Source organism: Glandiceps talaboti, chromosome 9 (assembly GCF_964340395.1).
Source record: "Glandiceps talaboti chromosome 9, keGlaTala1.1, whole genome shotgun sequence".
NCBI lineage: Eukaryota > Metazoa > Hemichordata > Enteropneusta > Spengelidae > Glandiceps > Glandiceps talaboti.
Window position 1 is genome coordinate 10,196,229 of NC_135557.1, and position 13,677 is coordinate 10,209,905.

A 13,677-nucleotide genomic window follows, 5' to 3' on the forward strand; every position below is an offset into this window, starting at 1 on the left:
ATATGCGTAACTGTCCTCATAATTCAAGCCACCAAGCTGCGGAATCGATCATCCTGGTGAAACGACGCTGCACTTTTTCCAAAAATGCAATATCCCTATTCGTATATGTGGTGAAGACACTGGGGAAGCATAGTCAAGGTTTTGACTTACTAGTGCTTTAAAAGATAAAAACCAACCAGAGTATTCATAGTAACTGAAATAATTCATGGTTGGCGTACATTTTTGAAAGAATAGCAATCAGCAACATCAAACAATACAGGACATCAAATAAACCGGAAGCATCATACATAATATGCAAATGATATGCAAATAAAGAAGCCAGAATTTATAATATTGTGATTAAAATGCAAAATTATACAACAGTCTACAAGTTTATAGTCTACAGGATGCCCATAAGTACATTTATACAAATATAAAGTAATTGTACAGTTCACATATTTTAATTTGCCATCAATATACAGAAAAATCATGATTTTACATCATTTATGAAATTGCTGCAAACATTACTCTTAATATTGAAATAAAAAATTGCCAACATATATTTTGTAATTGCTCAGATGATGGGGAACACAATGAGATATGTTGGCAAAAATTAACATTAATTTCACACGAAACCCAAAAATCTGCCATATGCCCCCGCACTATTATGTTGATATGCGGACTTAAGGATACAATGTATATACGGATATATTTGTATCCGTTGTTTAGGTTTTACCTTTTGATGAACTGATAGGTAGGTAGGTAGGTAGGTAGGTAGGTAGGTAGGTAGGTAGGTAGGTAGATAGATAGATAGATAGATAGATAGATAGATAAAGTAAAAACAGACTTTTTTACCTTTCGTAAGGAAGGTTTTATATTAGGGTTGAAAAGTCTGTGTGTGTCTGTATCTACATTTTCAAAAAAACGACTGGCTCAATTCAAACGAAATTTGGTACATGTGAACAGAATAATTCGCAGATATATTTTAAATGCTTGTATATAATATTTAGAAGTATAGTTAATAATTTGATTTCACAATTTTATTGACTCGCACTTATTCTACATAAACAAATGAATAAGCATCCTATCCATTTTCAGGTCATAACAACAGGTTGTAATATTGCGCCAATAACCAAGGAGTGAGATAAAAACGTGTAAGCTCAGAAACAGAAAAATGAATATGTGTGTGTTTATTTATTTGTGAAGTCTATATTCCAAACGTATTTTATAGTAAATATTACCTGAACATGACGTATAGAAAACCGAATGACCACCCAACTAGCATCAAATCAACTATCAAGATCAGTGAGCCTGATAGACACCATAACACACAAACATCACTTACACTGTGTAGGCTCTGCATTTTAATAGTTATAAATAGATATAAACAGTAACAGCATGCATACTACTGCAAACAAAATCCATGGTCAGCAGCCAGTGAAAGTTGGGAGAATTTGTTTAAGTTTAAACACATACTTACATACAGAGTCCCTAAGGAAAGCCCTAAAATTGAAACAAAATATGCAGGATAACTGTTTCATACAGTATATTGACTGCATTTTAAGATACACATGTAATATGGGAATAGAGTTATTTTGGGTGATTTGTTCAAACTAGTGGATTAGCTAAGGTAAAGCATATCAAGGAAGACATGAGTTATGTCATTTTGTCTTCAGTAAAGTTATTAACCTAAACCTAAAATCTTAAACAGCAAATTATACATTTTTAACACTGTGTAGCTCTGTTTTAATCCATACTTTGCTTAAAGTAAAGTACCCCTCGGACATAAATATCATAAACTTTTGCTTTCGTTACATTTGACAGTTCTTAGTAGATGTAAAATAATGACGACATTAACACAGTTTAGAATCCAATATGGCCAACAAATAGCGCATATAAACGCAAGGATTGTTGGAGTGGTGAGATTTTAGTAACTGTAATTTTCATGGAATTTGGTGCCCTAGGTGAATTCAACATTGAGCTACCACTTTTGATGTGGACACCCATCTATTTCTTTTTAGCTATGTTTATCATTGTATGATCACTATCTAAAGTAGTATTTTCTTCAATGCTGGTATCGTGAGCTACCGTACACTTGATATCAATGAAACCAGCTTCCTCTAGGGCAGACATCACAAACTCCTCGTCAGCGTAGAATCCACCAAAACGTTTATCACCCACCATGTAAAATTTTAGCGATTCTCCAATCTGTACGAATGTACCGCCAGATTTGAGAAGGGAAGCTACGTTTTTCAGACACTTGAGATATTCTGCTTTTGAACTAGTGGCACTTTCAAGACAAAAACTTGTGGTGACACAATCAAACTGTTCCATTACTGGTCCAGTGCCAATTGGGTTGGGTTGATGTACATCACAATATATCACATCTTTGACGGTTTCACGAATTTTCTTCTCACGTTCTTCGATGTCCCTAGGGACGAAACAATGACAGTTAGCAAAAGTTACCAGATTATTTCATTTATTGCCCCCCCCCATCTATCTGTCTGTCTGTCTGTCTGTCTGTCTGTCTGTCTGTCTGTCTGTCTGTCTGTCCGCCTGGCTGACTGGCTGGCTGACTCTCTGTTTGTACCTGCTGTCTGTCTATCTATCTATCGATCTATCTATCTATCTATCTATTTATCTATCTATCTATCTATCTATCTATCTATCTATCTATCTATCTATCTATCTATCTATCTATCTATCTATCTGTCTGTCTGCCTGCCTGTCTGTCTGTCTGTCTGTCTGTCTGTCTGTCTGTCTGTCTATCTGTCTGTCTGTCTATCTGTCCGTCTATCTATCTATCTATCTATCTATCTATCTATCAATCTATCCATCCAACCATCCATCCATCCATCTATCTATGTCTGTCTGCCTGCCTGTCAGTCTGAATGCCCCCGTCTGCATGTCTGTCTGTCTGTCTGTCTGTCTGTCTGTCTATCTATCTATCTGTATGTATGTATGTATGTATGTATGTATGTATGTATGTATGTATGTATGTATGTATGTATGCATGTATGTATGCATGCATGCATGTATGCATGTATGCATGTATGTATGTATGTATGCATGTATGCATGTATCTATGTATGTATGTTTGTTTGTTTGTTTGTTTGTTTGTTTGTTTGTTTGTTTGTTTGTCTATATCTGACAGTCTCAGCAAAGTTTACCTATGGCCTTCAAGTTGACACACTCGTTCAATAAACGGCTTCCAATCGAAACAACCAGGTTCATTATTTAGCCATCGCTTCAGAGCGTTTCTATTAGCTTCGACATAATCAGTAGCGATTATCTCCTTGAATTTGGTACATGATGAAATTAAGGAATAGATACAAGGTCCTGTGCCTATGTCAATCAGACGATCTCCAGAAACGACCTCTAGGGATTAATAATAAAAAAATAAGAGTAATTTTTACACAGCAACCCAACATTTCAACCATTTGATACCAGTTCCTCCTTCTATATTTCACAAGAATATTGTCATATCCGGTCCAACACCAATCGTAAGTATTAATTACAGGTTTCAAACAGGCGAGTGCTTTTTAATAAGGCGAAACGAATAATAATTGTGTATTTCCGATAACATGACGTCAAGAAACAGGGAAGGTAGGTCGGGATTTTATTTTATGTTATGTTATGTCGACCTAAAACAAAACGAAATTTCGGCCAGTATACCCCTTCTGTGATAGTTTTAATGAAATATATACATACGTCACTGGAGAAAAAACAGACGTGTTTGAAGGTCAAGAAGACAAAGAGTTTCCTATCTTTTTTGTTTTAAATGTTTTTAAAAAAATGCTTAAGGTCGTTGACTTAACCTTAGGTCGGTCAGGTTATCGGCAACTCATTCTGCCTTACCAAAAGTATCAAAAAATATCAAATCTACCGAAAACTACTTAATTTTCTTGGGAAACGAAAAATTTGAACTGAATAACTCGTACCGAATGGCTATACAATAACTTGCGCGTGCGCTTTGAAGCAGCACAATATGTACTAAAACAACTATAGATATGCCAGCAGTGACATGCCGGGCATGACAAAAGACTATCTGTCGAATGAAAGTGTCACATGTTGTAGGAAGGGATTTCAAACAAAACGATTTAAAGATATTAAACTTACTAAAACAACATATATTTACAGAGGATTGTAAATACCATATCAACATCAGGTCATTATTATGCTAATCTGCTTTTGATTGCCAGGAATCACATGGTAGATATTGTCACTTTGTAACGGTCATCAATTATCTATTTACATCTACTACTTCGGTGCAACCTGTACTTGTATTTTTTACACTCGTTATATACTCGTTCTGTGTGTTTAAAGTTGTAATTAATATCGATTCCTTCGTACACTGGCCTGCAACCCCCACCCCACGACAACCCCCGTCCTGCAAAAAGGTGTATTCTTTGTTTGACTATTATACGTTAGAAAATGTATTGTTTTAATTAAATCAGTTAGGTATCTAACCGAACAGCTGTTACACACAGAAAGAACAAGCTCTTCACTGGCGTTGAAATTGACTTTGCACTATTCTGATGACACACGCTAACCGATACCAGTACTTTCGTTCAATTTTATTCAGAACAGTTTTTACGAAACGAAAGAAGAAAATATTCGTCAGAAGGCATATGAATTACGAACAAAGTCCTTCATTTGCAAGTTGAGGGCGCGCTTCTACTTGCTAGAAAGCAACACTTTTACTGCTGAACAAAACAGGCTTAAAATTGATGGGAGTCTAATAAACTGTACTACTGTAACCAAGACCAGCAGTAGAAGTGATTTGTGGCATACATATTCAAAACTTACCCACAATATTCTACTTACTAATAAAGCACAGCTGAATCACTACTAAACAAAACTTGCTAGAAAACAGCCCTTTTACTGCAGAAGAACATAACAAGATTACATTGAAGGGAGTCTAATAAGCTATACAATTGTAAACAAAATCTCTCCTCATCGATCAATCACAATTATTACAGAAGTGTTTTTATATTATCTGGTGTGTAAAACAGCAACTTGAAATTGCCAAATAATCAACTTTGATAATTTAGATGTATATGTTTTATTCAATGTAAATGTTGTTTTGGCAGCCGGAGAAAGCTTCTATCGTTTTAGCTGTTATAACTTACCCTCGCGGAATATGCGATGCAGGTTTTCGTACAGGAATCGGTTAATATCGGGTTTTTCAGTAAAACCATCGGGTGAGCTGAAGTAGGTCTTGAGATAACTGTCTGGATCAAAGTACGTCTTGTAATCATCACCTGAAGAATAGAGAGTTGTTGCCATGGCGAAGAACTTCATAGTCACTGGTATTCTGAGAATAACCTTATTTGATCAATGCCGCTCGCAAGTGTACATGGACTATGGGAACAGCGACACCAACGGTCAGAATATGGATGACTTTTTCATTTTCACATGAGGACATTAATACAAAGTTTTGTTCGTTATTAGCATGATTAGCTAACACGTTGCTCGATCAGCCGGTCTAGTGATAGATGTGCTTAAATGGTTACGCCCATACTCTAACCGTTGATGGCGCTCTTTACAATAAAGAAACTTCAATGCAGACTAATTTGCATAATTAACATTATAATCAATGTAATTGCCTAGAAAATTGCTCAAATATATATATATATAAATTGGGAAAAAATAATTGACTATTTAAATTTTGTTGAATTTTTAATGAGTTACAAACAAGAGCTTCTGTATGCTATTTCGCATTATTTTGTTCCAATTGAAGAACATACTAAAGTTGTTTTATCAATTAAAAATCAAAGTAAATACCAAATTCTCATCCATATGGTCACTTTTTAATGAGAAATCCTCTTTAAAAAATACATCAGCAAATACCAACATGCCTAAAGCTAAATATAAACGATGAATTCAATGACAACAATTATGATTACCCGTATACATCTGCCATAAATGCGTATAGTACTGAAATGGGTGTCGACATACTGTAGGTTGAATAAAAGAAATACACATATATCCGAATAACCGTTGCCCGTAGTTGTATTCCAAAACAACTACCTACATTGAATATGTGGTGTAAGCTTTCTTACAGGAATCTGTTAACTTCTGGATCATGGGGATAACCATCGGGTGAGTTATAGTAGAATTTGAGATAACTGGCTGGATCAAAATGCTTGTTGTAATACTCACCTGAAGAATACCCTGTTGCTGCCATGTCGAAGAACTCCACAGTCCGGCTAGCGCTGGGGAAAAGAACAATAATGCTATCAGCAGACGGACTTTTGCAGAGCTGTATTGACAATACCCGCAGTGGTCCAGAGCGAAAGTACATTAACATATGCAAATGAAGGGGGTCCCAAGTGCATATTGGTTCGTTCTAAACTATGGTATACCATTAGTGTGTTTGTGTAAACAAATGTACATAATTTATGTTGATATGCGGACTTAAGGATATACTGTATATACGGATGTATTTTTATCCGTTGTTTAGGTTTTACATTTTGATGAACTGATAGATAGATAGATAGGTAGGTAGGTAGGTAGGTAGGTAGGTAGGTAGGTAGGTAGGTAGGTAGGTAGGTAGGTAGGTAGATAGATAGATAGATAGATAGATAGATAGATAGATAGATAGATAGATAGATAGATAGATAGATAGATAGGTAGATAGGTAGGTAGGTAGGTAGGTAGGTAGGTAGGTAGGTAGGTAGGTAGGTAGGTAGGTAGGTAGGTAGGTAGGTAGGTAGGTAGGTAGGTAGGTAGATAGATAGATAGATAGATAGATAGATAGATAGATAGATAGATAGATATGTTTTGTTAAAAAGTGTGGTTTTTACTAAGTAACATATCAATACACCATTTTGTATTACACATTTGCATAAAAAGGTGTTGGCCGGCATGAATAAATAAACAGTCACATGGCCAGGAGTGGCATAATATTTATCTTACAATTATAGATTGGAAACGGGGTCGAATTCTACTGAACATTTGAAGTAATAACCTGTTAAAACATGTCTCTGATATAAAAAGTAAAAACAGACTTTTTTACCTTTCGTAAGGAAGGTTTTATATTAGGGTTGAAAAGTCTGTGTGTGTCTGTATCTACATTTTCTTAAAAAACGACTGGCTCAATTCAAACGTATTTCTATTCTTTACTAGTTATTATTGTACGCTTTCCATTTTCCTAATTATTTATATAATTTTATAGTGGCAAATATTGTCAATTTGTAAGTGTATATTCACATGTCATTATAATAAAGAACTTTTTTCTTCTTCTACTTTTCGTGTTCAGTACACTCCAGTTTATGTATGCATGTACACATTGATCGCCAGATCCTGTCAGGTGTTGCTTGACCACACTGATATGCTAATGTGTAAAACTCAACACCTCGATTGATATGTTGATTTGTAAACCCATACTCCTTTCGTTATAAAGTGTGAGTTTTACTAATTAACATATCAACAGGCCGTTGTGTGTTATACATTTGCATAAAAAAGGTGCATCGTCGTAAACCACGGCCTCTTTTACGACACCGTCCAAGACGCGCAGTGTCGTGGAAGAAATAACAGCTCTGGTTTGCGAGAATGAAAATGTGTTGGTTGTCAGGAATAAATACATAGTAACATGGTCAGGAGGTGGTATAATATTTATTTTACAATTATAGATGAGAAACGGGGTCGAATTCTACTGAATATTGGAAGTAATAGCATGTTAAAACATGTCCCTCATATAAAAGTTAGAACAGACGCTTCAAGCTATGAGTCATTTTACAGTACAATACATTTTTTTCAGCATTTGAAAATTGAAAATCGTCGATATCAATACGTCGTGATGATATGTTCAATAACGAAAATAATAACAGTTGAAATATATATCTATCAAACAACAATACGGGGCCAATGTCAAGTAGAGCGCCATCCAAACATTTATATAAACACATATGGTAGAGTAGGTTATCTTTTGTGTAAATGTTTTAGTTCAAATGTTTCTGACAATACATTTTCAGGTTTGCTAAACACGTTCGTCTCTCTCTCTCTCTCTCTCTCTCTCTCTCTCTCTCTCTCTCTCTCTCTCTCTCTCTCTCTCTCTCTCTCTCTCTCTCTCTCTCTCTCTCTCTCTCTCTCTCTCTCTCTCTCTCTCTCTCTCTCTCTCTCTCTCTCTCTCTCTCTCTCTTCGCTCTCTCTCTTCGCTCTCTCTCTTTCTCGGGGTAGATAGATGAATGGATAGATAGATAGATATATAGATAGATAGATGTTGTTTTTTATACCCATACTTCTTTCGTTGAAAGGTGTGGTGTTTACTAATTAACATATCAATAGACCATTCTGTATTACAAATTTGCATAAATAAGGTGCTGGCTCATATGGCCAGGAGTGACATGATATTTATCTTACAATTTATTCAGATTAGACTTTTGGTCAAATTCTACTGAATATTGGAAGTAAGAACATGTTAAAACATGTCCCTGGAATAAAAGGTAAAACGGACTATAAGGTATGGGTCAATTCTACTGTATGTATATATCAACAATTGAAGAATAAAATCGACATGATCTTACATGACATATCTTAAAATATCCAAAAATAAAACAATGAATGAATGAATGAATGAATGAATGAATGAATGAATGAATGAATGAATGAATTGATTAATTAATTAATTAATTAATGAAGGAGTGGGTGGGTGGATGAATGAATGAAGGAAAGAAGGAATGAACGAACCAACGAACGAACGAACAAACGAACGAACGACTGACTGACTGACTGACTGACTGACTGACTGACTGAATGAATGAATGAATGAATGAATGAATGAATGAATGAATGATTGAAAACATTTATCTGTGAAATGTATACCCTAACTAAACAAATATCACATTTGACACAGAAAACAACGACGTATTATGTTTCATAATATTACCTTTATTTGATAAGGAACACTTCAACGCTACAATAATCCAAACTGGAATTCAAAAAATGTGCATTACTTCGGTACAGTTTGCTTTAAAGATACACAATCTGAATGCATACATCTTGTGGCATAAATCGTGCTGCAAATTCAAAAAGTACCCACAGTTTTCTACCTACTGAAGCACAGCTGAGTCATCACTAAAATAAAACCCTTGCATTTCCCTTAACCAAAAGATGAAGCAGGTATGAAGATGGAACTTATGAACGATCGTATGGTGAGATTTTCATATGTATGGAAGTGTCGATGAAATTCTTAATATGCAATCAACTGTTCTAACAATGTCTGAAGACAATTGTGATGTCATACAAGAACATTATACTAGAATCGTGTAATCAAGGTGTCGTGTAAGCATTTTCACTTGAGAGTTTATTAACTCTGCTTGTGCCGTTTTAACGACCATTTCAATAATGCTACCCATTTATTTCTTTTTAGCTACGTTGACCATAGTATAATCATAATAGTAGATAGATTTTTCCACACCGCTGACATCACGTTCTCTGAAATTACATTTCACATCAACGAATCCTGCTTGCTCCAAGGCAGATTTCATAAACTCTTCGTCGGCGAAAAAACCACGAAAGCGCTTATCACCCACTTTGTAAACTCTCAGAGGTTGCCCTGTCTGTACGAACAAACCACCTGATTTCAAAAGAGACGCCACGTTCTTCAGACACTTGACGTATTCTTCCTTTGAACTGACGGTACATTCAAGACAAAGATTCGTGGTGACACAGTCACACTGTTCCATTACTGGTCCAGTGCCAATTGGGTTTGGTCGGAGTACATCACAATATATCACATCTTTGACTGTTTCACGAATTTTCTGCTCTCGTTCTTCAATGTTCCTGGGGAATAAATTGTAGACGAAAATGCACAATAATCAGATACCATTCATGATAGTATTAGTTTTGTATTAGTTCAGCAAAGCACAATACGAGTGATCGAGTATTGACAAAACTCTTAGGTCAATAAGAGTGAGTGAGTGAGTGAGTGAGTGAGTGAGTGAGTGAGTGTGTGTGTGTGTGTGTATGTATGTATGTATGTATGTATGTATGTATGTATGTATGTATGTATGTTCATTTTGTATGTGTGTATTGATGGATGGATGGATGGATGGATGGAAGGCATGAGATAGTGGTCTGATATATTATGAATGTTATAAGTTACAGATATCCATGCAAATCGTCGAATAGCGTGTTTATATATGCAACCGTATGGTATTAACCTTCTGTACACTTCAGAATTCACACAAATTATTCCCGCTTTGTACTTGAATAAACAGAGGGACAATTGAACAATTCACATTTCACTTATTGACTAGATAATTAGGTGACTAGATAAATCACCTAATCAGCGGGTCTCTAAATCCTTGCCTATGAAAGAAACATCTCTATTAACACTGTTCACATCAAAGAAGACAGCTCCACAATTTAGAATATATACACACACACGCACACGCACACGCACACATGCGCGTATACGCACGCATACATACATACATACATACATACATACATACATACATACATGCATGTATGCATACATGAGGTTAGTCTCTTGTCTGTCTGTCTGTCTGTCTGTCTGTCTATATCTCAGAAAAGTTTACCTATGGCCTTCAAGTTGACACACTCGCTCGATAAACGGTTTCCAATCGAAACAACCAGGTTCATTATTTAGCCATCGCTTTAGAGCGTTTCTATTAGCTTCGACATAATCAGTAGCGATTATCTCCTTGAATTTGGTACATGATGAAATTAAGGAATAGATACAAGGTCCAGTGCCTATGTCAATCAGACGATCGCCAGAAACGCCCTCTAAGGATTAAGAGGTAAAAATTATTAGTGTTGAAATATCAACCAAAACATTCAAACCATTTGATGTACCACTTCATGTAGTACAGTCGTCTTTTAATATGGATGACCCGTATGAACTGTCATTTGACTGTTGGCACAAACAAATAACCCCGAAACACGAGCTTACGAATCGGCCAACTGCTCTTTAACTCTGTTGGAGTTCACATAGGTCTATTCTTTGTCTGTACTCCTATGACAAAAATGCTAAAATGCTATCGTTTCATTTTGGGAAGAAATAATTTACAATTTTTTTTTTAATTCCTTCAATTTTTAATGAGTTGCAAAAATAAGCTCGTTTCATATTATTTGTTCAGGTAGAAAAACACACTAAAGTTGTTTTATCAATTTAAAATAAAAAGTAAATACCAAATTCTCATCCATATGGCCACCTTTTAACGAGAAATCCTCTAAAAAAATACATCAGCAAATACCAACATGCCTAAAGCTAAATATAACTACAATGAAAATATGAATTCAGTGACAACAATTATGACTACCCGTATACATATGCCATAAATGCGTACAGTACTGAAATGGGTGTCGACATATTGTATGTTGAATAAAAGAAACACACACATATCCTAATAACCGTCGCCTGTAATAATGTTCCAAAACAACATACCTTCATTAAATATGTTGTGTAAGCTTTCATACAGGAATCTGTTAACTTCTGGATCGTGGGGATAACCATCGGGTGAGTTATAGTAGAGTTTCAGATAACTGTCTGGATCAAAATGCTTGTCGTAATCATCACCAGAAGAATACACAGTAGATGCCATGTCGAAGAACTCCACAGTCCGACTAGCCCTGAAGCAAAGACCAATAATGCTATCGGCAAACAGACTTTTGTAGAGCTGTATCGACTATACATGCAGTGATCCAATCAGAGCCAAAGTACATTAACATATGCAAATGAAGGAGAGTAATTCGATGCCTTAACGATGACTGCCATCACTGTATACACAGTAAGTATGTGATGTAGATACAGGTAGTCCCTAATTATCCCCAGTGCATATTGGTTCGATCTAAACTCTTGGTGTTTGTGTAAACAGAAGTGCATAAATAATGATATGCTAATTTAAGAATAAACTGTATATGTTAATGTATTTTTATCACATGTTCGTTTTTAGATTTTGATAAACTGATCACGTTTGAGAGCCATGAAAATTCACTTGCTCCCGACATATGTAGTGAAATTCAAGAACTGCCTGTTGTTTAATCTTTATTGGTCTTATAGATCCATCTCTTACCTGCACTGAATAAGTGATGTACATTTCCATAGAGGAATTTATTAATACATATCATACCCCTTTGGAATATCATCGTGTGTGTTGGAATACAAGTTATCATTTAAAGAATGGAACATTTTTCGATGTCGTTATTTATGCTACAAAAAGTGTTGTGCATGTTTATTAAAACAACATTGCCAATTATTACTGACAAACTGTTGAATATGAATGCAGGCTTAAAGAGGAAAGCCACTATAGGAAATAGAGACATTTTCATAGGGTTGTGGAGAGATATTTAATGATTTTACATTACAAACAATTACATTACCAACAATTACTTGCGATGTCAACGAAACATCAAGTTCATCTTAAGCCTTTATAGGGTGTCTTTGCTTTTGACCAGTGCATCATGGGAGTCAGCAGAATAATTATTCATAACTTAACCAACAGTACTCATAACTCCTAAGTGATTATCCCCTTCAGTGTAAAACATCCCTAAGGAATATTCACTGTCTCATAAGCAAAACAACAAGTTAACTTACAAAATAATCCATCCTGATCGTTTAGATGTTATGTATGGTCTTACTGGCGAAGGCTTCCTCTTTCAGCTATGAGTACTTTCATCATAATGACACCAGGATTACAATGCAAGCCTCCTACTTAATTAATGTGTAACATTGTATAATAAAAGGGCACCACCAACGACCAGATCATTGGTATATGGACTATTCCATTTTACAACGGGACATTACCGCAAGTTTTATCTTTATGCCAATTATGCTAATGTCACGATACCAGGGGGTTTAGTACATACTGACGAAGGAAATTATCTTTGCCAACAGAACACAGTCAGTTCAAATTGTTTGCATCGTTAACCTCGCATTTGCTCATTCCTAAAATTGCAATAAGTGACTAATATCATACTCGTCAAACATCGAAAATAATTGTTTTCTACATTGGTATATTCAGACTGAAAGACTCCATCTAACACTATAAGCATGACACGCGGTCGTTCTGCCACCAAATTGCGCGTACCTTGCTTCAGTGTTAAACGGTATTTTCAGGCTTGCCAAATACTCCTACCTTTTGCACATATTTGCATATTACGACAATGGGGTCGTGCTGTCATAGTTGATGGGCTTGATAAATGCATCATCTTCATCCAACATTCGTACACGCATGCGTCGATTAAAACAGTAACTGTTCTTAAACTCCAAAAAATGTGAACACACTAAAATAACATATGCTATGTCAGAAGATTGGATCTAGGTCCCAGCGTCTCAATAATGACAGTGTAATTATAATAAACTAATTTCCGTCGCAACTCTTTAGTTATATTGTATGATTTAAAATGAATAAACACATATCTGATATCAATCAGGCTGTTTTGTTATGCATGCTATCAAATTACAGTACATTCCAGCAAAACATCAAGCTCTTTTTGTAGGGGAAAGAAACTTATTAACTGTATGCAGTGTTATATTCCAAACATGCGATAATGCTCGTCTGTTTATGCCATTACATGGCCAAATCGTGGGTATTTCTATGTCCAGACTATGAGTGATGTATTGCTCAAGCAGTAATCTTTTTTTTTCATTGTTTCAATTTCTAGCCTGCACCATAGAGTGGAACAAGTTCCATTGCGACAAAGATGTTTGTATTCACAATGACT

The 13,677-nt window shown here is 35.5% G+C and overlaps 2 protein-coding genes across 2 annotated transcripts; both read right to left on the reverse strand.

The window, feature by feature from the left end:
- Positions 1-1,986: 1,986 nt before the first annotated feature.
- LOC144439778 (nicotinamide N-methyltransferase-like) lies at positions 1,987-5,268 on the reverse strand. The gene is made up of 3 exons (XM_078129011.1): positions 5,112-5,268; positions 3,150-3,357; positions 1,987-2,410 (listed from the first exon to the last, which is right to left on the reverse strand). Exons 1-3 carry the CDS (start codon positions 5,266-5,268, stop codon positions 1,987-1,989), a joined length of 789 nt encoding a protein of 262 aa, XP_077985137.1.
- A 3,737-nt stretch (positions 5,269-9,005) lies between these two features.
- Positions 9,006-11,560, reverse strand: LOC144440392 (indolethylamine N-methyltransferase-like). Its single transcript, XM_078129762.1, has 3 exons — positions 11,399-11,560; positions 10,530-10,737; positions 9,006-9,768 (listed from the first exon to the last, which is right to left on the reverse strand). Exons 1-3 carry the CDS (start codon positions 11,553-11,555, stop codon positions 9,342-9,344), a joined length of 792 nt encoding a protein of 263 aa, XP_077985888.1. The 5' UTR covers positions 11,556-11,560; the 3' UTR covers positions 9,006-9,341.
- Positions 11,561-13,677: the final 2,117 nt, after the last annotated feature.

Coding starts and splice junctions, on each gene's coding strand:
- LOC144439778 (XM_078129011.1), bottom strand. CDS start 5,268: ATGGCAACAACTCTCTATTCTTCAGGTGATGATTACAAGACGTACTTT. Junction 3,358..5,111: donor GCATCGCATATTCCGCGAGG/GTAAGTTATAAC, acceptor ATTAATCCCTAG/AGGTCGTTTCTGGAGATCGT. Junction 2,411..3,149: donor TGTCAACTTGAAGGCCATAG/GTAAACTTTGCT, acceptor TTTCGTCCCTAG/GGACATCGAAGAACGTGAGA.
- LOC144440392 (XM_078129762.1), bottom strand. CDS start 11,555: ATGGCATCTACTGTGTATTCTTCTGGTGATGATTACGACAAGCATTTT. Junction 10,738..11,398: donor ACACAACATATTTAATGAAG/GTATGTTGTTTT, acceptor CTTAATCCTTAG/AGGGCGTTTCTGGCGATCGT. Junction 9,769..10,529: donor TGTCAACTTGAAGGCCATAG/GTAAACTTTTCT, acceptor TTTATTCCCCAG/GAACATTGAAGAACGAGAGC.